This window comes from Oxyura jamaicensis, chromosome 4, assembly GCF_011077185.1.
Source record: "Oxyura jamaicensis isolate SHBP4307 breed ruddy duck chromosome 4, BPBGC_Ojam_1.0, whole genome shotgun sequence".
NCBI lineage: Eukaryota > Metazoa > Chordata > Aves > Anseriformes > Anatidae > Oxyura > Oxyura jamaicensis.
The window spans coordinates 90,743,908-90,769,519 of NC_048896.1; the positions used below are offsets into that span (position 1 = coordinate 90,743,908).

Here is a 25,612-nt window from a genome sequence, read left to right on the forward strand (position 1 = left end):
ACCCCCCCCCCCCCCCCATTCTGTGACACACACATTGCTGAAGCCTATTATGGTTCAGCAGCCATTTTGCAATTATAAAGTAGGGTTATTAATTATAAAGCACCCGTTTCAGGCAATTTATTGTGCCAAGAACAAGGCGAAACTGCAGTCTTTCACGCTGAGGACACAACGTTAAGCTCGCTGGGTTTCAGTTTGTTTCAGGAGGATGCCACATGGCAGCGGGTAAAAAAAGAGTCGATTTGGTCTAACGCTTAGCTGGGAGCTTCTGCACAGCTAACACAATATCACCACAGCTTTCATTGGGACCTTCAGTTTATTTGAGGTATCCCAGGAGCATCTTCATGAGAAGCAATCACACTGTAATAAGTTTAGGTCCTTCATGTGTTCTGTTGAGACTCATGGCTTGTTTTCCTCCAGGTTTTTTTAAGCTGTAGTGAATGCCTTGGCCATGGCTTGTAGGGCTGAGGACAGGATATTATGTAGCACACTGAAAAGTTAAAACTATGTTGAAAATGTGCTTTCTAATGTGGGTTGCTTCCTAAAGTGGCCAAATGACAGAGGTCAACGTCTGAGCCATGGAATCACAGAATCAGGCACAGAATGGTTTGGGTTGGAAGGGACCCTAAAGCTCATCCAGCTCCAGCCCCCTGCCATGGGCAGGGACACCTCCCCCCAGCCCAGGCTGCCCAAAGCCCCATCCAGCCTGGCCTTGAGCACCTCCAGGGATGGGGCATCCACAGCTTCTCTGGGCAGCCTGTGCCAGTTTCTAAAATGTGAAGAATGTCTTCCTTTTATATAATCTAAATCTAACCTCTTCCCATTTAAAACCATTGCCGCTTGTCCTATCAGCACATACCCGGGCAAAGAAAAGGGATTAAAGGGATGGTAAAGAAAAGCCATGCAGGGATTTAGGTACACAAGTCCAAATGATGGCTTTGAAAGCAATACTCAGCCAGTACTGGCAGTCCACACATCCCTGTGGCTTGGGTAGTAAGGGTCTTAAGGGAGTTCTCTGTATGCCAAAACAAGCAAACAAAAACCCACCACGACCAAGCATTTGTTTCTCGGTTCAGAAACAAAAATTCTCTGGGTTTCCCTTTTCCTGGTGTATTTTGCCAACTCAAAAAAGCGACTGATGAGTCCCACTTAAAGGGATAAAAATGATGAATAATGGAAAATTAAATCTTTAAAAAGCAAACGGGCTTTTCCTCAAGCAGACTGGGAAGGATAGAGTCAGAGCACTGGGTTTAAGCCAGCTATTTTTCAGGTGTCAAAGTTTTAGGTGCAAAAATACAGATTGGATCCAGTCCCAGTTTTTTCTACCGCATTTATCCCTGATGGGGATGAGGGCAAAGCGCGGGAGAAGGACACGGCTTCAGAAGGAAGAGCGAGTGTGACAGTACTGCCAGTAGCCTGTAAATTACACATGGACAACTGCAGCTCCTTTAATCTTATCCTCGAAGCCAATCGATAGATTTCTACTCTGCACTGGTGGAAAGCCACAGGCTCTCCTGGGTACCTCGTGAGCACGTTTCAGGGGAACGTTGCCTCTGCTGCTAATCCCTGCCTCTGATGACCCACTTCTGCCTCCGCGATGAGTTTCTGCCTGGCCGTGGTAATGTATTTTCAGTATTTTCTCTTGCACCGAGAGCCAACGGAGGGGGACGGCTGGGTAGCTCGCTACCAAGGAGTTCAGCACGTCTTCACAGACTGCTATTTTTCTTCTTCAAAAAGATGCGAGCACTGGGTTTTTCTCTTATTACTTTCCCATGGATTCAGTCTTACGGAAAAGCAATTTCACCTGAGATTAAGTTATCCTTATAAAATGCCTGCATCTTTGCTTTAGAGCTAGTTATTTTTCATCATAGATTATCTATTTTCCGACCAAACTAAAAGGATTTTTGCATTTTAATGGGATTTTTCATTTTATAACTAACTTAAAATGTTCTGCACGTTCCATTTCTGGCATCGGCAGCCTTCCTGCAAACAACTTTATGAAGGCTCAGAGATACTTTTTTTTTTTCCCTTTCCCTGCTAAAGCACAGAAGGTTGGGTTTCATGCTCATCCTGCTGCCAGCAAGGCTTTCGGCAACCCGCTGTCCCATCGGTATGGGATTTTCATGCAATAATTAGAGGCAATAAGCCGTTTTTTGCAATCAGCCTCATCAACAACCTCCGTGGACACCAAATACCTAAACACCCTCTCAAGAAGATGCACAGAGGAGCCTCCGTAACACACCCTTTTAGCACGTCTTTCTGTTTCGGAGCACTTCAGGCATTTTTGGCCGGGGTCATCCTAATTTTCCAGCCCAATCTTTTAAATATATCTATTAACATTCAAGTGCAGGAGGATGCTGGTGCAGATCAATTACTCAACACGCTCTTGCTTTAACAGCCGAGCTGGCGAATTGCATGTATTGGCTTGGCAAGCCACGGAAGCACAGTGCCCACGAATGAAATGCTGCTTACTTTTTAAATGACAGCCCTGCTATCAGAGGAACCTGGGGAATACGATCGATACATCAAGCAACATCCTGGGCAAAAAAAAAAAAAAAAAAAAAGAAATAGAGTTGCGGGTTTCTGCTCCGAGATCTTCAATTTTGTGACTCATGCAATTTACAAGCGAACATTAAAAGAGTTCTCGGGCTTTAACTTATTGCAGTGCAGGGGCTGCCAAACTTTACTGATTGCTACGCCTTTTAAAAAAGATATGAAGAAATTTCATATGCAAGGTTCCCCTCCTAATGCATGTTTAATTAAAAACTTAATTGGCTTGAGCTAAATAACTCTGAACCCTGCTAAAGCAGAAGAACATTTAAAGCTCCCTCGAGGCCATTATAACAAGCGCTAGCCAGAAAAATAGGATTTAGTTTCACCAAGAAATTAAGGCTTTACCATGACACAAAGGAAAACCGAGCCCTGTCCAACAGCCAAGAGGGCAGCGGGCAGGAAAGCCCGGCTGGAGTGGTGGGGACCCTGCCCTAAGTCTCGATTTTCTTCTGTTGCCAGAAACTCTTCTGGCTTTTGTTCCCCAAGAGATTTTTCTTGTCTATATTTCCGCAATGTCTTTTCTTCTTTTTAATGGAGTAGCATTTCCCAAGCAGTCATCTCACTGCAAAAAGCTTGAACCGCTCTAATTAGTGCAGCCTTTGAGGACATCTTGTGTTTGCACTAAAGAGGAGCAGCACATGGTGCTCCCCATTAACGTCCTGTGCACATGAACTTTATAAAGAAAGAAGAAAAAAAAAAACAACAATGATCAGAAATGCCATCTTGACATCCCTCTCAATTTTTCTAGATTATTTCAGACTACCTGGTAGGCTGACATCTGATGACCCATCGAAGGAGCCCGTTCCCCAGGATGCGGCTCTGGGACTTGCAGCATTCTGCATCTGGGGACCTGATTTCCAGCTAAATCTCTGCTGACCATCCCTGCTGGGGACAGATAGAAGCCAGCAGCGACCAGGCACAAGTGCTTTCAATTCAACCTCTTGAATGAGAAGCGTTCAGCTCCTCCCTGTGCTATTTCGTGGACCTGTCGATCTCTTAGAGCCGAGGCTGGCAGCCTCCTACCTCTGCTGATACGCTTGTGGAGGTCTTGGCTGTCCCAGCGATGGCTTCAGCTGAGGTTATTTCCCTCCTTTCATTCTTGGTGCAACATGGGCTTCCAGCTTTAGCACCAAAGGACCCTTCTTCAGCCATGGTCTGAGTTTTAAGGGATAAACACTAATAATTGAACACAAGTTTCTGCACAAGACAGCCAGTTCCAACCAGTTCATGTCCGATTGCCCCAAATTGCTCTTGGTTGATGGAGGATGGGAAGGTTCCCCCACACCTGCCCAACCACCCAGCCCTCATCTCCTGCTCCTCAGACATTTTCCCCGGTAGTTTAGCTCCTGCTAGCCGCTGATCTCAAAAAGATATTTAGCAGAACATCTAGAAAAATAGACTCCTACTCTGGATGAACTCACACCTCACTGCTGACAGAGATACCACGGGTCTGAATCTGTATCTCTGCATTAGCACATGTCTCTGCCTGTGTGCACAGACGTCCCTGCTGAGCACACCATGCAGAAGGAAATCTGAGAAGAGCACGCATTTCTGTTTTTGTCAAGCTTCTATTTCTCCACAAAAAGATTGTTTTTCTATCGATTTGGAGAGAGGACCAAGTGGGAGACCAAAACCCCATCAGGACAGCTGACAGCATTTAGATAGGTTCTTGGTGTGAGGTGGTGATAAGTGAAAAGTACATCAGGCCTGTTGTGAAGATACAGGTAAGGAAAGTCACGTTTAGCTCCTCAAATAGAAAGAACATCTTCCCCAAATTGCTTAATGCTGGCTGCATCCTGCCCATGGGTTTGCTTGGCAAGGGCAGAGGTGCCCGCCTGATCCCCTGCAAGAGCATGCAGATGTACGATGCAAATGTACAATAACAACAAGTTGTGTTGTGCAAGCACAAAATGTGCAAAGTACTAAATCAACACAGCTTGGCTTGGCTTTAAGAAGGAGTACTGCTCGTCTTGCACTGCCCAATTGGATTAAATGGCTTTGAGGGCGCAGAGAGACACGAACTCTGCGCCCACCTTTGTAAACAGAAGAGGGCTATTATTTTGGGGTAAAAATCTAATGTAAAAGACATTCACAGGAGAAGCAGGATTGTGGTGCAATCAAGACCTCTCTCAGGCCCAGGAAGGTGCCCCTCTTCACTCGCCAGACTCGCAGCACTCCTTGGGCTCCTCTTGACCTGGACTGTGCTGCAGCCAAAAAGGCAAATTTCACAGCACCAGAAACAAACGAAGCAAGCAGCTTGTTGTAGCTCGGTGCCTAGGGAACTCAGTTATTAAACGGGGAAAGCCCTAGAGACTGGTATTTTAGTACCGGTAAATTTTCCAATAGCTAATCACTGAATAAAACCCAGAAAGACTGCAAAAGGCTTGGAGCTGGACTCTCCTTCCTTCCAGAAGCTGCTCTGGTCACTACAGAGAAGTATTTCCAAAGGTGTTGCACTGCGAGAACGGCTCCTGGAGCTGGGTGCCTTCTTTTTCGGTACTGAGAATTAGGCGTTTATGAGAATTTCAGCTCTTGCCCCCCGTGTTTGTAGCTGGTGGGAAGCTTTCTGTTGAGTGCAGACAACAGGAGTTGAGTGCAGTGCAACCACAGACCCAGCACAGCCTCTAAATCATACAGGTTTTTACTCCAGCCCTCTGCTCTCCCACAGATGGGAGTAAAATTCATGGAAGAAAGCAGAGAAGGAAGAATATTGCTCTATTAATCACAAAAATTGTAACTTTGGCTCTGTAATGGTGAAGCCTGATTTCCCCTGAAAGCAGTCTTTTGACTGAAAAATATAATGTAGCCACCCAACTGTTATTAAATACGTGTGATTTTTTAGCACAGACATAAATATATATTTATAAGTATATCTATATCATATCTTGGTATACTCCTCTGATATGTCTGTGATAGAAGCTCAGACACCAAAATCATGTAAAGTGGAAGAAAAATGTGTATTGTCTCATTGAGATGACCAAGGCGTTCAGCAGAATTACAGCTTTCCAAACTCCGTTAGGATCAGATTGCTGGAGCCAGGGCCAGCCATGAAAACAGAATAACTAAAAAGAAGGTAAGTTTATGTTTTAATATTCCAGATCAGGCAGTGGAAAGCAGGGAGACTGTTAGTGTGAAAGGAGGTCTTTGGGGATCCACAGCCTGACACAGAAGTCAACAGCAAATCATTTCTGGTCTTTGTTCATAAGTTATGGGAAAGTAATAGAGAAAGAAATTCAGGCTATGGTTTTTCATTGCCTTCCCCACTTGTTTTACATTTGCTCCCGGAAAGGATGAGGTTTTGACAAGATGGATTTTTGCTCTGTTCCTAAAAAGCCATGTATTCCTGCTCATGGTAGTTCATCTCTGTGGATGAGATGCCTTGCCCTCCATTCAGCCTCTTCCAAGGAACAACCTACAAACCCAGGCTTCCCTCCATCCTGCTCCTTCTGAGCCCCAGCAGCCGTGCCGATCTCTTCATCTCTTACCTTCCTTCACTGGCTTTGCATTTATATGCCATCCCTTCTCTCACCATCCAGGTTTTATGACCTAGTAAGATTCACACATCGAAAAACAATAAAAAAAAATAAGTCCTTGGAGTATAACATCTAATTTCCAACACATGCTCCTTCCATCTCCCCAAGGCTTGCCTACCTCTGGAGCAAAATGCCACGGCCAGAGTTTGATTTCCCATCAAAGTGAAGCAGCATGTTTCTCATTCTGCTAGTTTAAACACATCCCCGTTTCGACAAACGCTTTCATAGATATTCAGATCAGGTGTGTATTCTCAGCACAACGCTGGGCAATTATCCCACACCTTCCGGTGAAGCAGCAACGCCGGGACTGCTCTGCTCTGCCTTCCACCCCGCCAGGCATGGTATGGCTTTATTTAAGCTTAAGACAAGTGATGTTGGTTTTTAAATGTGAATATTCTATGGATTTAGCATCACAAAGTTACCAAAGTTAGTAATTTTTTTTTTCCTATGTTGGCAAGGGAATTAAGTTATAAAGCTCTAAAATATTCTGTAACTGTGCTTGTGATTTTATGAAGAGGTACTGGGGGGGACGGGGGGGGGACGGGGGGAGGTCATGTTCTTAATAAAATCAGGTTATTTGCTTCAAAGGAAGTGTGTGTAGATCAGGCTTTATGATTTGTAAATAATTTGAGATCCTCAGGTGAAAATACATATTCAGATGTGAAATATCAGCCTTGCCAGACAACTTTTTATTCTTCAGCTATGAATCACACCAGCAAACAAGTCCCTGGTCTCTCCTGGATTTGGGATGAAATGCCTTGGAAAAAAGAAATATTGATTTGCTGTTGCTGTATTCTTCAGCATGATGTAGCCTGCTACGCTTGTATTTACGCCTAATTCGCTTGATCTGGGTGGGCAGTGATAAGATTTGAAGGGAGATATTCGATTAAAGCTAAAAATAAACCACATTTATATTTGCTGAATGACAAAAACATAATGCAGTTGTTTGCAGAGAAGAGCGTGATATATCAGCATAGCACAGGCAGCTCTGAGATTTTACGGTCTCATGCCACACAAGTCTACTTCTTTTACTTCCCCCCAGTTTCCCCGTCCACCCGAGTACCTCTTCTTGATCAGTAATTTTCTACCGTGAGTCTTTACTGAAGATCAGGCGCCACCGTCCTGACGTCACCAAGAGATAAAACCCTTGCTCCAGGCACATGGGAAGGAGCCGGCGGAGTGAAAAGGCACATTTCACAGCTCAGCAGCCAGTCTTGGCTCGAGCCACGCTGGAAATGCTGTGCATGTGAATGAGGCCGGGCTCCGCCGGTGGGAAATTACACAGCAAGAGGATGCATTGGCAAATAGGACTGTAAAATAGAAACGGCGATGGTTCTTGTTGGAACAGACTGGTCCTGGCCCCAGAGTTGTCAGGAAATGTGTGCCATGACAGTTTAGGAAGAGAATTTAGGACAAATGGTGTTTCTGAAATACTCTGCCCACCACACTCTGGAGGGGTGCATTTCTTCAAAGTCTTCCAGGGTTTTCAGAGGTACCTTTGATTTTTGGGGGTGAAGCTTGTCTGTAGGAAATTCGTAGAATCATAGCATCATTCAGGTTGGAAAAGACCCCTACAATCTTCTAGTCCAGCCTTTAACCTAGTAATAAAGTCCCCCACTAAACCATGCTAAGTTCTACATCTACATGTCTCTTGAAGGCCTCCAGGGATGGTGACTCAACTACTCCCCTGGGCAGCCTGTTCCGATGCCACACAACCCTTCCAGTAAAGAAATTTCTCCTAATATCCAATTAATTGGGTATTATATGTTCCTATGCACTGGATCTAAGACTTAATCTTTTCGCTCCATCTTCTGCTCAGCCCAACGTGCTTTGCTTTGGCACTGGGCTGCCCGGACACGTGTGGTCCCAGGACAGAAAAGAAGCTGTGCTGTGCTTCTTGAAAGACCCTGCTCTTCCAGTGGGGGTTGTGAGGACTTAAAATTTGCCTTTGCACCATCTGCAGCTGTGTGAGAAGCTGAGGCCTGGTGAGGACATCGGGGTCTTGCTCTAAGCACACTTGAAGCCCTCCTCCCCATCACTTGGTCCAGAGCAGGGCTTCCAGGCATCAGCTGCACTCCTGCACAGGAGGTGCCTGTGAAGATGTAATCCAGGGATGTCTCTGCTTTTTATCTGAAAGCAGGAGGCCTACTGTATGGTTTGACCATCCTTTATTTTGGATGCAAAGCTAAATTTGACGTCCTGTGTTAGAACTGCACAGCCCGGTTAAGGCAGGGCAGCCCAGAAGGAGTGTGATACACGGATTTGTGATACAAGTGGGTCTTGTGGTCCCATTCAGCTTGCTTCCCGAGGTCCATCTAGGGCAAGAAGTTCATATTATGACAGCAGAGGCTTGGCAGGAGCAGGCCTGGGGTTTGGTCTCGGTGGCTGCTGCAGCTACAGGATGTGCAATGGTCTAGGAGAAGAAAACCATGCCCAGGGAATGGTTGTGTTGAAGACGTTGGTCTTAGCCATTGCCAATGTGGGTGTCTCCTCTTCCACTTGGACAATGCTCTGTTTCCTCATGCCTTCTGGGTTGCAGAAACCATAACACCCTGCTGTGGGTGTTGCCATGGGATGCATTGGCCCGTCTTTTAGTGGCTTCTCTTCTGCAATGTTTACAGCACACAACAATCCCCGATGTCCAGTGAAATCTTCCTCCCATCTCCTCTCCATTACTCAGCCTAATCCTCGTCAGCCTGTAATCAAGCCAAGCAGCCTTGTGAGACACTAATGTGCTTCGTGGTTGTAGTTTGCTTGCCAGCACTGATGACATTTGGAAAGACAGTGGTGAGTCATGCGAGACAAATGGTTAGTGCCTTCTATTTTTTTATGTATGTATATAATTAGATTTTTCAGCACAAGAGAAAACAGCCCTTGTCCAGCTTGTCAGGAAAATAATAAAAAAGGAAAAGAAAATCTTCTTTGGCAACTTATGTCAGCCTGAGAAGTGGTTTTCATGGTAAGTGTCCTAGATGACTTTTTTTCCCAGAGATTTATAAAATAATTTCACTGTTGTTGCTAGAAATGAATAATAGAGCCATGAGACAGAATTGTTGGAAGCAGGTAAAAATCCTGCAGCTATTTAAATAGGTACTGCACGGGTCGAAGTTACACAGCTCTGCTGCAAACCCAGCCTAGGTATCCCAGTCCGGGCACTTAGGATCAGAGGGCACTTTGGGGAACGTCGGTCTTACTCACCGGGTCCTGGTTTATTGCTCATTAACGTATGGGTAAAAACACCAAGCCTCCCGCTTGACAATGGGCTCTTGTTTCCAAAACATGGTGACCCACAGGTGAAAGCGCAGTGGTGTAACCAAGGGAAAGGAGCGTGCCCGCGTTGAAAAGCTGGCCATCTGATAACTAGGACGTGCCCTTTCACAGGCAGAAACGTTTTGCTCAGAAGTACCATCAAATTTCTGGAGAAGTCTCCCGCATGGATACAAGGCAGCAGCTACACGGAGATAAACAAGCCACTTCAGAGATGGGAGTGAACAGTTTTGTGAGCGTACCCGGCAGATGCATGCACGCTTCATTGCAGGCTAACCACAGTTCCCAGAAAGCCTCCTGATAGGTAACAGCTGGTCCTACTGTACAAATCGTGATTGGTTTCATGTAAAATCAGGGATATTGTCCTACCAGCCTTAAATACCTCTACTTGAATCACAGAACATCTCAGGAATAACTATGTGCAAGGACCGTGATCTGACAGCATTAGATCTTTACAGGATACAACGTCCAGGGTCACCTCAGGGTGTCAGAAGAAGACTCAGCCGGTGCTGCTCCCTGCCATGCAGAGTAATGTGTGTGGCTGAGCTGAAATGAAGCAACAGCAAACAATTCAAACACCAACAGAAGAGAGTCAGGAACCATCACCGTTACAAGTCACAGGCAGTGCTATGCCTTTTCTGTTTCCAAATAAGCTTCTGCAGCTTACAAGCCTCAAAATCTTCCATAGCTCAAGGGAGAATCCATAATAAAGCAGGATTTGGATATATAGCCCCATATACTAATTAATTTGTACCTACAGCCCTGCAGTTGAGGGTTTGTGAGCAGAGGTGTGGGGAGAACAAGTACAGGTCCACCTGGAAAACACACTTGCTTGTTCGTACCAATGAGAAACCCAGGTAGAATACCAGAATAAGGACATTAAAACTCATTTTCATGAACAACAAGCTACCAAGGATACCCTGTCCTTTGAACATGAGTCACACAGACTGTACTTCAGGAGCTCCCCCACCAAGTCACCCTCATCTTTGCAGCTGTCCAATCCTGCTCTTTGTCAGAGTAGTTTGCATCCTCAACGCCACCAAAGACTGGGGTGGATGGGAGACTTCTACTATATTTTCAAGTTTGAGTTTGGAAGTTTTGAAATGACAAGTGGCCTTTCTCCACTCCAAGTGGGATTCATCCAGTGACCCAAAATTGCGCCATACATTGAAAGATGTTGAGCACTTCCATAAAAAAATACCCTGATGCTTATAAACACTTGCTGTTATTTTCTTTTATTCTGTCTGTAATTCCAATACTGTATTTTCTTATTCCTGACATGAAATAATGTGTGCTGTGATTAAAAAAAAGAAAAATCTGATAAAACCTGTCCTAGGTTCCAGTAACTCCCATGGATTTCACTGGGAATGTTCTGGGGATTTCCAGTTTCCTTGAAAACCAGAATTATCTTGATTTTTCACTAGAATGACATGGGCTACATGTCATTCCATACTATGTACTTCAAGAATATAAATTAGATACAATTGAGCCTGCCAAAATGAGGAGTGTGTATCCCCTACATAGCCTTTGGAGAAAAGGGAGCAGAGAAGCAGAACAGAGCAGCTGAGCTGAACGCCTGCAGCGTGGATGAGTGGCAACAGGAGTCATCCCTCAGTGTTCATCATAGGGGTGAATGTGTCAAGCTAGAAGGTTTACCAATCCCACCTGAAAGAGAAAACATAAATATACAGGGAGGAGATGATGAGGGAAAGGTGGAAAGGAAACTGTCAGAGAGAGCTCATCGAGAGCAAGAAATGTCTCAGCCACAACAGCACGAGCTATTAAAAGGCACAGCCAGGGAGCACAGCAGGCATCGTGTGCCAAAGGAACTCGTGCTGGAGCTGATGGGTAGCACCACTTCCACAGAAATCAAGCCCAGCACACCAACGTGAGCTGACAGAGAGCACACCCCAGAGGCAGCTGCCTCTGGCCTGGAGTGCTGCTAGAAAAAACAGTGCTTGGCAAGAGTCTTCGGTGGCTATGTTCAGAAGCGCTGTCAATCAGCCAAGTTATTAAAGAATTAGTCTATAATGGAGACGACTGTTTGTACAGCTTCACACCTGGCTATATCAAGATAGACAGGAAAGGAAATGATCATTTCTTTCCACCTTTTATGCAGCTGCCCCAAGAACGATGCTGATCAAGGGGCTGCACCATCATGCCAGGCTGCCCCTAAAAGGACAAAGGAAGAGAAAACACACCAAAAAATCTGACATTCCTCCAGGCCTATTTATCCAGTCCCATCTATCTTTGTTTGTTCGTTTGTTTGTTTTTAATTATTATTATTTGTTATTTTCTATACTTTTGGCAGATCTCCTTGTGTGATAGGGTTACCATATGCCATGGCAGCATCCTCACCACCAAAGCCTTGATGTCTAAAACCCACCCAGGAAAGCATTTCCTTGCATCCTGCCACTTGGCAACTTAACGTATTCATCAGAGATCCTTCTTCAGAACGGCTTGCTTTTTGCAGGGGCTCTACTTTCCAGGTTGATATTAAGGGCAAATAATGCCTCAAATTATTCCTGGGTACACCACACCCACCTCTTATTTGGCAATTTAAGGAGATTTGTTGCTTTCAACCTTTAGCTGTACCTCGGTGTCTGCATGAACACAGCTCTACCACTGTTAAGATTTTCTGAGGTCAGGCTGCTTTTGATATGCAAAAGACTGTGGGGCGCACGCTTCCTATTGCTCTTCTTGTTGCCAAGATGAGAAAGTCAATTAAATTCTATTTTTCCTGACTCCTCCCTTTCCAGATAGCCTGGCATATAAAGTAAAAACAAAACCCCAACTACCCATTTGAACCTTTTCCTGCTATACAATATCCTAGAAATTACAATATATGCTAAACTGTGCTGTTCTGATGGCTTGCGACATGCCAGCAGGTGGTATCGATCACAAATGACATTACTCCAAGTTGTTGACACAGCATCTGCAGCACGTTGCCCAAACCGCTTTCTTCACCTTCTCACTGCTATCTTTGTTTGTCAGTTTTTGGGATCGGTGATATTATGCTTGAAGAACTGCAAGCCTTTATTACTACTCTCTACTCCTTAAAAACTCTGTTATTCGAGTCTGACAGTCTTCCTAGATTACATGAAGATAAAGCCACCGTGAGAAGAAAACGATGATAGCTGGCTGAAGGGAGCCAGAACCCAGGCGGTTTGCAGACCTCTGGGTACGGCAGACAGTAACAGGAGCTGCCGTGAGCCCGAGTCACAGGCATTTAATGCTCCCATCCAACCAAGTACACTTAAATATAACCCATGATAATGATCAAGTAACAGTAATTCATTGACAGAGGCAGGTTATTTCAGGTTTTTGGAATTGATTTCACACTATAAATTCAAGTGACACTGAGAAGAAGAAAAAATATGTTTTAGGAAAGGGCTGTCAAAAAGATAAAGTAGCTGTTACTTTTAAAAAACAAGGTTTTTCTTACTTCTATATTATATATACCCATGGCAAGGGGGGTGGAATTAGATGAGCTTTAAGGTCCCTTCCAACCCAAACCATTCCATGATGCTATGATACATATAATATCATTCTATTTGTTGACATTTGGTAGTCAGCACCAGATAAATAACAGAGTTTGGTACATGCTTCTTAAAATAAAACCCTCAATCCTTAAATTATTTTTATTACAGCTCCTTCCCCTATGCCTGTCTTCCCCAGCTTGGCTCACTGGCACTGACGGCAGAAGGCAGGAAGACAGAATGTAGCTTCAAGAGCTCGCTGGCAAACCGTACCCTACAACTTTCCTCCAGGTTTGAAAATCGTTATATTTGACCTGAAACTAAATATTTTGCTTGGATTTCAAGCTTTCTAAAAGCAATTTTTAAATAAAAGGAAAACTGAAAGATAACTTTAAACACAATAATATTATTTTCCATAGATGTCAAAACTGACTTTTTAGAAATGCACATAAATTTTTGTTGATTAAGGCAATGAAATCAATCCAGAAATCTATCATGAAATATTCTGATCCATGCATGTGTTTATTTCCCCACTTTTATACAAAGTATTTTTTCCACTCTCATTAAAGGAAAATACAGAGATGTGATGGATTTTGGGTGTGATATGAATTGTTTTGCATTTCTTTCTTTCTTTCTTTCTTACTTACTTTTCCTGTTTAATTTCATCGCGGCAGTGGAAAAGCATCATTTAAAGTAGACTTTATTACTTTTAAAGGGTAATCTGCTACTTCTGAAGGAATAAATACGATGGAAAATGTTCCAAACTTGCTCATCCATCCCAGTTTGATTACTAACGTCAAGCACAAGCTTGAAACGTGAAAGGTTGATGTCCAGCCCAAGAGCTGAGCTATGCTAGAGAGATGACAGTGCATCTGCGTTTCTTCAGTTTTCACCAACCCTGCTCAAGATATTTCCTCTCCAGACTCAGAAAATTCTCAAGGACGTCCTCTGTGATAGGTGAAGCCATGGTTTTAATAATCAAATTGGTGGGAGAGGTGAGTCAGCTTTTGCTGATGGTCAACAAGCATGAAGGTGAGCTGGTGTGCCTGGCTGTGAGACTTGGGGTTTGGCTCAGGACAGGAGCCATGGGTGAGGTGCACACACACCAGCCTTGTGTTCCTGACACCCAGGCTCTCCAAGAACCTCATTTTTTAACCTTTCCTTGCCAAGTTCATTTTCTACCGGAGCATGGAGCTGAACGAGGGGACTGAGAGATGCCAGTCACTGCTCCACGGCCAGACCTGAGCTGGGAGAAGAAGACCAGCCTTCAGAGGAGCACATTGAGGAGCATCTCCCCTGAGGACACGCCACCTCCACAGGCTGCTGCCAGCTTCCAGACACCTCACGTGAGGTGAGGGAAGCGAGTGGGCTCACCTCACAGCGTTCCCTGTTCTCCCCCTAAAACCTGGTATTTTTACACAACGGTGACAAAAAAAAATCCACAGAAGGGGCAAAACCCTACTATTTTTACATATCAAGGGGCCCAGACGCACAATTTTTACACAGTAGGAAGCGAAAAAAAGACCAACCAACCAACCAAAACAAAACAAAAAACCTTGCTATTTTTCCACAACAGAGGCCAAAACTACACTTTAACCCCTTTTGTCCCCCCCCCCCTTTTTTTTTTTTTTTTTTTTTTTTTACACAACAGGGGCCAAAAACCCCGCTCTTTCCAGGTAGTGCGGGCAAAAACCCACTATTTTTACCCAACATGGCCCCCCAAAAAACACTTTATTTACGCATCGAAGGCAAAAAAAATAAAATAAATTTAAAAATAAACCTAAACCCGCTGTATTTTCACACAGCAGGTGCCACAGCGAGGCGGCGCGGCCCTGCAGGCCGCGGGGCCCGGAGGGGGAGCCCCGGCCCCTGAGCCCGGCCCGCGGGGCGGTGGCTGAGGGAGGCGGGGAGAGGCGGGGCGGCTGCCCCGGCTCCGGGCTCCGGAGCCGGGTTGAGGCTCTAGCTGCTGCCGGTAAGAGACACCACCGGTCCCCCGGGATGGGGCATGGCGATTTGACCACCCCCGGCACCGTCCGTGGAGGGCTGGCTGTGCCCCGGTGCGCCGCCCGGAGCGCTCGGTGCTGGGGGCTTTTCATGGCGGTTGGGGTTTGGCACCTCAGGGGTTGGGGTTTTGCACCCCGGGGCTGGGGTTTTACACCTCAGGGATTGGGGTTTTGCATCCTGAGGGTTGAGGATTTGCACCCCCGGGGCTGGTGGTTTGCCTTCATGGCATGAGATTTGCACGCAGGGCTTGGGGATTCACCCCCACCCCGTAGCATGGGATTCTCAACAAGGGGGCTTGGGGTTTTACATCCCAGGGGGTGGGGATTTGCATCCTGGGGCTTGGAGGTTTGCAACCCCCTGGGTTGGGGTTTTGCACCCTCACAGGTTGTGGATTTGCATCCCCGGAGGCTGCTGCTTGCACCCCAGGGTATGGGGCTTTGCACCCCGGCTCATCAGCTCCCTGCGTTCGCATCGCGGGTTTAACTTTGCCTTGAGTTGTAGCGTACGGTCGTGCTCCTGGCTGTGCCTGCTCCTCGGAGAAGTGCAACAGACTCGCTTTTACTGCAGAAAAAGTGCATGCTGCTTCTGTGGGGGAGAGATGTCGAACGGGAAAGGGCTGTGCTATTTAATGGTGCAGGTTCGACGCGCGGCAGTGGAGCAGGGACGATGCTCGCACACAGCCCGACCGGGAGCGCCTGGTGGGAAGGGACCGGGGCATCCTGCAAGCTGCACCCCGCTGCTGCTCCGAGATGCTGCTGGGATGCTTCGAGCCAGCCGGCTGCCTGTAATGGCCAGGTTTGAAGGTGAGGACCGTGCTTGCTTCTGGTGGGCTGCCAGACGCAGGTCTGGTTAGGTGTTGGAGAGGTAGCTGGGGCTCCCCTGTGCTGATCTGGGGGTGGAAATAAACCGTCTGTGCCTGAGAAACGCTGCCTTTCAGATGGAACAGGGAGAGAAAGAAAGAAAATCAAGGCAGAGGCACACTTGCGCGGCCTCTTCAAATTCAAGTTTTACAGGTGGGAGCACCCACAGGGACTTTCCTCCTCCTTTATCACCAGCCTTGCTCAGTAACTCGCTGTTCAACACACTGCTGTTCAACACACTGCTGTCCTGCTGTGGTCTCAGCTCCCGCAGAGGTCCTGGGGCAGGCACAGCTGCGTGTAGCCCAATGCTGATTCTTACTCAGTGTAGCAGAGGAGTGAGTGGTAGCAAATGTATTTCCAGTTTTCACAATTCCTGTAAGATTTTAGACTGCAGTCAGCTTTGAGATTGCAGGGTGTTTTTCTTCCCTTTCCATCAAAATATACCCGTTAGTGATGAAATTAACCTTTTACCTGGGATTTGTTTGATGAATAAATTAGGTGAGACTTTCTGTATATTCAAGGAAAGCTGCTGAAATGATGGAGTTGCTTCTAGACTTCTCTCGGGCAGACTGAGAACAGAATCCATCCCATGAATTTTTGAAGAGAAGCGTAACTGTTATGTCCAAATATAAGCAACAAGATCCCTGAGGCACCTGAGGTCCCCATTCCTCTGGGCTGATCTCATAGCATGGTGCAGTGGGGCATTTACCCCACTGATTTTAGGGGGCTCCTTACAGGAAAGCTTGAAAGAGGGATGTTAAAGGCACTGTGCTCCATCAGCAGCAGAGCCACAAGAGCTGCTGCAGCTCATACAAGGATTTAAGTACTTATTATTCCAATATTCCATATTATTCCAATTATTCATATATTTCTGAAAGCACATCCCTTGGGAGGATGGCACAGCCTGTTTTGTCCCAAAGATTTCCATAGGATTTTAAGATTGTGTCATGCCCTGCCTTCCTGTAGTAACGAGGCTCCAGATGGTTCAGGAGTAACAATTCTTAAGAAGAAAGAAATAAGTTGCTGGCTGCCCAGCCAGAGGCAAATTAAAAAACAAACAGACAAAAGGATGCTTGGCTGTAACATAAAGAGCGGATGCGCTGTGAGTGCACTTCCAGGGACTCTATATGGGGATGGTTGAAATGGAGCCTACAGCAGCAGGACCCTGTTGTCTGCACCTTGAATCCAAACCTGGTTTCAAGTGTCCATCATCCCTTCTTTTTCTGCTGAATATTTGTTGTTGGAGAAATGGCGTGGGTGGTCAAATAAGTGTGATTTCCAGCTGCTCGGTCTGTCCTTGCATCACGACTGAAAATAATATGAGTGTTCCTTTGATGTTTCGTGTGTGTGGACTAGTTTGTCACTTGTGAGCGTCACTGTGTTGTGCTCCTAGATACATCCTGCATTAAGCAGCTCGCTGTTTGTTGGTTTTCCACTTGGAAAGACCTAACCCAGGCAGTACTGGTGGCCAAAGTGGTACCCGGGCATCACAGAGAGCTTGCAAAGATGGACTCTAAGAGCTGTGTTCCTCTTCTGCTTGAAGATTCAGAGCAGTGTGTGATCGCAGATCAGTACCAGAGCAGCTGTGTGTAGGTGACGATCTGCTTTAATTGTTTGTAGGAACACTTGCACATCCTGAACCATGAGCACAGCCCACAGGAGAAGAAAGACTTCTAGAAGGAACTTCTACGCTCTTTTGTTTCAGTGTTACATCTGAAAACCTCAGACAACAAACCCAGCATTCTCATCAATAATTATTCAAGGCCGTATGCCAGAGGGAAAAAAGGAGAACGTTTTGAAATGAGGTAAAGCTAATTTTTCCTGCTAAAGCCTTGGGAGCCCATCTCAATGCTGCTTGCTCTGCCAGGAGAACGCAGGGCTGGCTGTGTGCTTAACCTGGTAAGGGGCCAACTTCAGGTGGACATCACAGGACTGCTTCCAGACCCGCAGAGGCCCTGGAGGTGTGGGGACACCAGCACCTCCCAGGAGGCGTGGGAGATGGTGGCAGAACCCCAGATGAGCTGGAGGGAAGACGGTGACCCTGTAACAGACTTTGAGGCAGCAGGTTCCATAGCCTGGCCGGCTGGGTGGCCGTGCCTTGTCACCAGGCTGTGGCTGGCCCTGTGGATTTGTCAGCCAGCCATCACCATGCTGGCTGCGTGGAGATGTCAGGAGGAGAGTAGGCTGAACAGCTTTTCTGCCAAAAAAATGGGGCTGCATCGAAATCAAACTGTTCTCAGCAGCCCATCCATTTTGATGACCCCCTCAAAGGGACTGTTGGAATGAATGTCCTAGGCTCTCCTCTCCTGTTAATAATGGGAGAGCTGGAGGTAGAGTTTTATATTTTTTATTTGTATGTGGTGCTATCAGGATGTGAGATGTTGCCCAAGGCGCATTTTCCTTGTGACTGCTTTACTTAAGACACCCTGCAGCCTTTTAGCAGCGGCTGCCTGGGGCGCAATGCCCAGCAAAGCTGCTTGTTCTCAGCGCTGGTGGGGCAGGAGAGCTTCAGGCACTGGGCAATAAGTCCCAGCGTGGGAGAGAGGGAGCTTTCCTTTCTTTATGCATGGCAGACAGATCAGCAGTGCTCTTGACAAGGATGTGGAGTACAACAGTTCCCTAACAAACTAGATAAATTGCTGACTAGTGATGTGGTGATACTCGCAGGTGAAACTGAGTTTAATCGGGGTATGGAGGACAAGGCCTGACCTAAAGACCTGCAGAAAAGCTTTTACGAGGCTCAGTGACTGAGCGTTAAAATGGAAGAAGAGATTCAGCTGTGAAGCGATGGACTTCAAGGAGGATTAAAAGGGGGGGGAACCTAATTTCCTGATTTCACCCAACCTTTGTATCTGCGGCAGTGGGCTCTGAGCTGACCATTACCGCTCAGGAAGGAGATCTTTGGATCTTGGAAAGGTCAGCTTGGTGCTAAGTGCCAATCAAAAGCAGCAAACAACATTAGGAATTGCAGTGAAAAGGAGTCAGGGACAAAACAGAGAACATCATTACACCGTTACATAAATCCATGGTGCTTTTACTTCTTGGAAATTGCAGTTTTGGTCCGTCGCGGTCTCAGAAGAGCTGCAGAGGTGTCCAGGAGTCTCAAATTGCTTCTGTATGAGCAAGTTGTTGAAGGCTCTTCATCCTGACCAAGAGATGACGAGGATGATGGAGAATGTGAAAGATATTAAAGAGCCCATCAGAGGCATGGGGATGGCATGCTGCTAAGTGGGATTTAGCAGCGCTGCTTTCAGTTTGGATTTCAATTCCTTGCCTGTCTTCTCTCTGCTCTCAGAGCTTTAGTTTGATTCTCCCTTGTATCTGCTTCCCTTGATAACTCACTTGTCATCCACAGGGGAGTTTTTAGGTGCCTTGAAGAACTTGAGCCAGCGCCACACGTTTATCTTGACACGTGTCAGACACTCCTGGACTGATAACCACGGTGGACTGATAACCATGGGGCAGTGATGGCACAGGCGCAGCAGGGTGTGTGGATTTTTCAGCGGAGCATAAGGATGGTTTCTGTACTTCTTTCATTGCGTGTTGAAGTTTTAACTTGTTTCCGCTTCTCTGTCATCCAGATTTTAACAGTGGGAGGATGCTGATGGACAAAAATGAGTCCTGGCTCTCTAATTTCTCCTCTGCTGCATCGTCCTTTGTGAAAGGAGGTGGCAGCCGGGCAGGGGTCGGCCTCCAGGAGGTGGTCATCGGGTTAATACTCACCCTCATCGACTTGGTCACGCTCCTGGGAAATACAGTAGTCTTTATCTGCCCGGTGGTGGAAAAGAGGCTGCGAACCGTCACCTACATGTTCATCATGTCCTTGGCCATGGCAGACTTCCTCGTAGCGTGCCTGGTCATGCCGTTCAGGTAAGAAGTGCTCCCGAGCTCTGAACTTGGGGTCAGTGATGACACAGGCGTTTGTGCCTCAGTTTCCCAACAGAAACCTGTTGCCCAGGTTCCCTTTGTAACAGGCTGCCAGCTTTCCGGATGGCTCCAGGGCAACGGCGCTTGTCTTCATCCAGCACGTGCAGAGATGTTATTCTGCGTATACTTGGTGAAACACAGGATTGTGATTGTTCCTTCTGGCTCAGAAGACAACACACCAGTGGAATTTGTGGGGAAGGCTGGCAGCCTCGCAAAATAAATCATTTGCCTGCATGAACAGAAACAGTGCAGCCTGCAGTAGGGTATAAAATGTGATTCACTGCATGTGGGGGAATTGTTTTGCTCCTGTTACCATTGCGTTTTGGTGACTGACATGTTGGCATGGGGACGAAGGCCATCTCCCCTCTCGCTGCGTAAAAGTAAGGATTTTAATTATATATATATTTTTAATTTTAGGATTTTATTTCTAGGGTAGCTTAGGTTCTCTCTATATTTAAGTGCCTCTTCAGGCACTCAGAGGATGATTCTCCCTGCACGAGGTTTATATTTTCAGGACCTTCACTACCTGGCTACTACTGTGGTCTGGATGATCCTATGGAAACAAATCCCCAGACCAGCGTACATGCTGGGTCTGTCTTATGCTGCAAAGCGGCCATAAGTTTGTGTAAGGTGGGTGGCTGAGCTGCGTTCAGTGCTCTTGGAGCACCACAAAGGAGCTGAAGGCTATTTTCCCATTTCGAGCTGTCGTTCTCACGGGGCTGCTCTCGAGTTTGGCACTGAAAGGTATTTTCCAAAAACAACATTATAAACTGAGTTAGTGGTTTCTACTGTCAGGTGGGAATAAAGCGCTTAATGGTGCCCTATAAACAGTACTACTGCCAGCTTCAGTTCTGAACTGTGCAGACTTTTAAATTCTGCTTCTCGAGTCATCCATCTGTGCTCACCTGTCCTCCTCTCCACCTGGTGCTGCAAGTATCTGCCCCAGGGGCTTTTAGCGCAGCTTGGTTGGAACCTGCTCCTTCCCTAGAGAAGTCTTCACCAGGAGGTTTGTACTGCTGGGGCTGGGGTTTCTGCTCGGGGTCAGGGGAAGCTGGGCTGGTGGAAGTGCCGCAAGAGGATGGTGGAGGAACGTGACTGCTGCTGGAGCAGGACAGCCAGCAGCTCTGCTTCTGGTCTGCACCCCTCAAGTGTTGCAGGGTTGTTTGGTGCCAGGTCCAGCAGGCTCTCAGGCAGGGCTGGTGGGTCACATCTTACCCAGCTTCTCAGCTTTGTGCCCTTGCTGCTCTTCTGAAGCAGTTTGCTCCTCGGTGCATGTGGTAGGCAGCACATGGCAAAGAGGAGGAAAAGAAATGACCCTGGGAGGCAGTTTGGCTCAGCAAAAAAGAGTTTTTGTGATAGAAAGAAAGGAAAAATGTGGTTGCCATCTGATGCATTAACGTCGTAGGAGCAAGACTTCTGCTTTGTTCTTGGCTTGGCTCACTGGAAGGAGCATCTCAGCTGTGCTCAGCTCGTTGTCTGGATCCTCCAACCAGCCCATCTGTCTCCAGGCTGAGTGTTTTGAGCTTTACAAGCAAAATGAAACACCGAGATGGCTTCATTTCTGCTCATGGGGTGCGTTTCTTTGGGTGTTTGTCAGACCTTTTTAACCTGCTGCGTTCCTGGGCCTTCAGAGTGAATGCACCAGAGAAATGGAGTGGGTGTCCCCTGCCTTGCTTGGTTGGGGGGGTCCCAGAAGCAGCATGGTGATGGCCATTAGGTACGGGATCCACGTTCATGACACTCATGAGAGCAGCATGGTCAGCCTCTGGACAGCCAAGGTGCTCACACCCCAGGCTCTGCAGCATCTCTGGGGGTAAGGAGGACTTCTGAGGAGTGCCACCAAGCCACCCAAGACCTGTGCTTTCACTTCTCTCATCTCATTTCCCCATCTAAAAAAGAGTCACAAAACCTTTCCGTGCTGTACAACGGGACCTCTGCTCTGCCCAGGCGGAGGCCACCAGGGCACAGGGACGGGTTCTGCTGGGGACTTTTGAGCAGCAGCCTACATCAAACGTTGGCTACAGCTGGAGCCCTTCAACAACACTTCCAGCAATGCACTTACCGTGCTTGTTGTGCTCTAAAACAACCTTTACAAGTGGTTTTAATGAATGGTCACTAATTAAATGCAGAGCAGGTGTTGGCTTCTAGCTCGTGATAGCAAATTGGCTCTTTCTGCCCCTGCCAGACAGCCGAGCCCACCTAAGGGCCCTGCAGCAGCTCTGCTTTCCCTGTGCTCGGCCATAAAGTTGTGAAGTTACAGGATAATTAAAGCTTTGCAGCAATGGGTAGGTACTCAGCCTTCCACACCAAATTCACACACAATGGTTGTTTTAGCAGCACTGCAGGAGTTACAGAAAGCTGGTGAAAGAAAGGGAAGCAAATTGCAGCTGATTGAGGGCTGTAGGAACACGCATCAGCCTTCCTACAGCTGCCATATGTTCCTTCCTTCACTGCTCACTTCTTACAGCCCCCCCCGACTTTGTTGGGAAGAATTTTGGCATAACGTCTGCTTTTTGCTGTTGTGCTTCCCTCACTGAGGCGTTTGTGAGCTATGAACAAGCCACTCAGGCTTCCTCCTAGGATATATATACACACACACACACATATATGTGTCTTTTTTTAATCCAAGACTTGAAATCCTTCAGTTTTGAAGCATGAGACCAGATGAAAAAGTGAGCTTCTTGGCAGAGGCAGCATCTTCCACACCTTAGAAAGTGGGGAGGATTCATAAAATGTTGTGCTTCATATGGCATGGGAAAAAGCTGGGATAAACAAGGCTGCGCAGATGGGTATTTGGGGAGTTTTTGGAGCAAAGCACCTTGATCAAGGCACCTGCAGGCAAGAAGCTTGGGTTTGGTCTTTTTCAGCCATGCCCCACCTGGGGGTTAATGCCTTGGATTGTGCTTTGGGGGTGAATCTCTGGTGTCCAAGCTTCATTATGCTGCATGCTCATCTCCATGTTAAAATAAAACGGTTCTTCAGTGGAATCTTGAAATACATTAAATCAGCTTCTCTAGCTTTGGTCTCTACCCCTTTTCTCTTGCAGCATCATTTACGAGGTGACGGGGATGTGGCTGTTCGGGAAGCTGTTCTGCAAAGTCTGGATCTCCTTCGACGTCATGTTCTGCACCGCTTCCATCGTCACGCTGTGCTTCATCAGCCTGGACAGGTACTGCTCTGTGGTGACCCCCTACCACTACTCAAGAAGGATGTCCCGCGGCAGGTGAGTGCAGTTGCTCCTCATTCCGGGTCCCTCCAAATTTTCGCTTGGCTATGGCTTATAATGAAAAGGGACCAAATGAACTGTTGGCTTTTTCTGCCCCAGATCAGAACGGAAGGAACTTGGCACCATTGAAAGTTTTGCAGAACTTTGCTCCTGCCAAGGTTTCATGTGAAACATTAAAATGAGGACTGCGGGGTGGGGAGGGTTGTCTGAGGGTGGGCAGAGAATGCTTCAGGCAGGATCCTCAGCAGGTAAAATAGTGGCTGGATATTAATGCTGAAACCAATTGGAAAGATCTACCTGCTGTTGTTTTAAATATTAACAAAAATCCTCTATAGAACCTTTCTTCCTGTTTTTTTTTCTGCCAGCTCAGAGCATCCCTTACGCCAACCCCAATTCTGTAATCTGCGGATCCAAGCACCCAGTCATTAGAGTTGTTGATGTATGGATGTGTTGTCCCCCAGCTTTTTCCCTGCTCAGCGCCTTCTCAGAGCCCTTTGGGAATACTGAGCGGTGATATCCCACAGGGGTTACCACGGGGATTGGGCTGTACTGGATGTTCTCAACTCAAAATAACTCAGACCCTCTCTCCCCTCCCCATCTCGTTCCTTCGGCAGATGCATTGTGATGACCTGCACGGTCTGGGTGTACTCCTCCCTCATCTCCTTCCTTCCTGTCATGCAAGGCTGGAACGAGATCCCCGGGGTGGATTTTGATGCAGGTACCGAGTGCATCTTTGTCACCAACTGGATTTTCGCCATTGTGGCCTCCGCTCTTGCGTTTTTTGTCCCCTTCATGGTCATGTGCAGCATGTACTTCTTCATCTACCGAGCGTCACGGCTCAAGGCCACCCGGATCATGTCTCAGACCCTGGAGCTCCACTACCACCCCAACAGCAAGCGGCAGAACCACCTGCAGCTGGAGAACAAGGCCACGCGGACCATTAGCATCATCATTTCTGTCTTTGTGCTCTGCTGGCTGCCGTACTTTGTCCTGAACGTCTGGCTGGCTGCCCGGGGCACCGACTCCGCTAGCACGGTCCTGGTGGACACCTTCAAGGTCATCACTTGGTTAGGGTATTGCAACTCCACCATCAACCCGATGCTCTACGCCTTCCTCAACAGGGACTTCCAGCGGGCCCTGAAGAAGCTGCTCATTTGCAGGCCCAGGTCTCAGGTGGACATCGGGGAGGACATGGTTTCCATAGCCACCTTTTCCAGGACTGCTCCCGACCTGGAATATAGCATCACCGTGCCGGTGCCCAACGGCGTCCTGAAGGGCAAGCCCAAGCAGTAGGGGTTCAGAGGCGGTCGCTGGAGGTGGGGTGTAGAAAGTGCAAGAGCACGCCCTCGTGGAAGAGTACAGGGTTGGAAAATAGGGGATGGAGGCTGAAATATTACAGCTGGGGGCATATGGCAGTGATGCATTTCTTTCTCTTCCACGGTTTTATGAACAACGAGGAATTTGTTATAGCTAATGGAGCTCATTCTTTCCTGGGTAATTATTTTTTTTTAATGAGTATTTCCCAATACGAATCTAATCTTCATGCTAGGGAAAAGAAATCAGTAGAATAATGTGACTTTGTCTTACTGTATGCACATCCTGGTGATCTACAGCTCACGTTGTGACGGTATTTCTTCCTGATCGAGCCCCCGTAGCTCTGATCTGGCAGTTCACATTACAGATGTGACCAGGTGTAATAAGCACGCTGTCGTTCTGTGAAGGGGAGGTGGCAGGAAGGATCTGGTCAAGCTGCTCGCACTCTCTGGAGGCTGTCTGCACAGGGTTCAGCTTGTTCAATCGCTTCTGAAATAGAGGTTTCGAGCTTTCCTGTTTCAGCCTTGGTGTTTGGCAGCGTAGGTTTGGTTCAGCAGCAGGCAAAAAGAAATGCGCGCTGTGCGTCACCTCTGTGGCTAGTTTGTAAAATCTGAGAGCAGTGCTTCAGGGGCTTGCTGTGAATTATCTGTGAGTCTCCCTATTAATTCTGGAAGGAAACATCCCTCCTGTCAGGGGCCAGGAGACGAGTGAGGAGACTTGCTGAAACGTCTCTCTGACAGCTAGAGCACCCAGTGGCCCTGGAGCTCAATGGCAATTACAGGTGACTGACATGAGGCACGGAGCAGAGGAGTTATTTACTGTGTCTTTGCACTGCTATGGCTGTGTGATGATGCCACGAGAGGAGCTGTACGGTATTGCTGCACCACACACCAATAAAAATGATGATAAATAGCCTTTCCTTTACTGACAAAATTCAACCCACTGTGCATGGGCTTTGAGCAGAGGGTATAGAACAGCAGGGCACAAATCTTGGTTTAGCCTGTTCCAGACTTAAACAGGGCACGGTGAGAGTGGGGAATGAAGCTTGACGTGAGCTGGCAGTGGGCGCTTACAGCTGAGAATGCCAGCCACGTCCTGGGCTGCACCAAAAGCAGCGTGGCAGCAGAGCGAGGGAGGGGATTGTCCCCCTCTGCTCTGCTCTTGTGAGACCTCACCTGGAGCCCTATGTTCAGCTCCGGGGCCCCAGCACAAGAATATGGATCTAGAACAAGTCCAGAGGAGGCCATGAAGATGATCAGCGGGCTGGAGCACCTCTCCTCTGGAGCCAGGCTGAGGGAGGTGGGTTTGTTCAGCCTGGAGAAGAGAAGGCCCCAGGGAGACCTTACAGCGGCCTTCCAGTACCTAAAAGGGGCTGCAGGAAGGCTGGGGAGGGACTTTGTGTCAGGGGGTGTGGTGATAGGACAAGGGGGAATGGTTTTAAACTAGAAGAGG

General features: G+C 47.3%; 1 protein-coding gene across 2 annotated transcripts; it reads left to right on the forward strand.

The window, feature by feature from the left end:
- The first annotated feature begins 14,720 nt into the window (after positions 1–14,720).
- LOC118166251 (octopamine receptor-like) lies at positions 14,721–24,422 on the forward strand. Of its 2 annotated transcripts, none has more exons than XM_035324999.1 (6): positions 14,721–14,801; positions 15,471–15,636; positions 19,049–19,179; positions 19,275–19,563; positions 22,667–22,843; positions 23,461–24,422. In XM_035324999.1, the coding sequence occupies exons 3-6, from the start codon at positions 19,161–19,163 to the stop codon at positions 24,137–24,139; spliced, it is 1,164 nt and encodes a 387-aa protein (XP_035180890.1). In that variant the 5' UTR covers positions 14,721–14,801; positions 15,471–15,636; positions 19,049–19,160; the 3' UTR covers positions 24,140–24,422. The 2 variants fall into 2 exon arrangements, with proteins under 2 accessions (XP_035180890.1, XP_035180891.1); XM_035325000.1 differs by having other exon boundaries at positions 14,782–14,801; positions 15,401–15,636.
- Positions 24,423–25,612: the final 1,190 nt, after the last annotated feature.

What these genes read in the sequence shown, in the direction of transcription:
- LOC118166251 (XM_035324999.1), top strand. An exon ending in TGCCTGGTCATGCCGTTCAG is followed by an intron (nt 19,564 to 22,666) that starts GTAAGAAGTGCT and finishes TTTCTCTTGCAG; the next exon opens with CATCATTTACGAGGTGACGG. An exon ending in AGAAGGATGTCCCGCGGCAG is followed by an intron (nt 22,844 to 23,460) that starts GTGAGTGCAGTT and finishes TTCCTTCGGCAG; the next exon opens with ATGCATTGTGATGACCTGCA.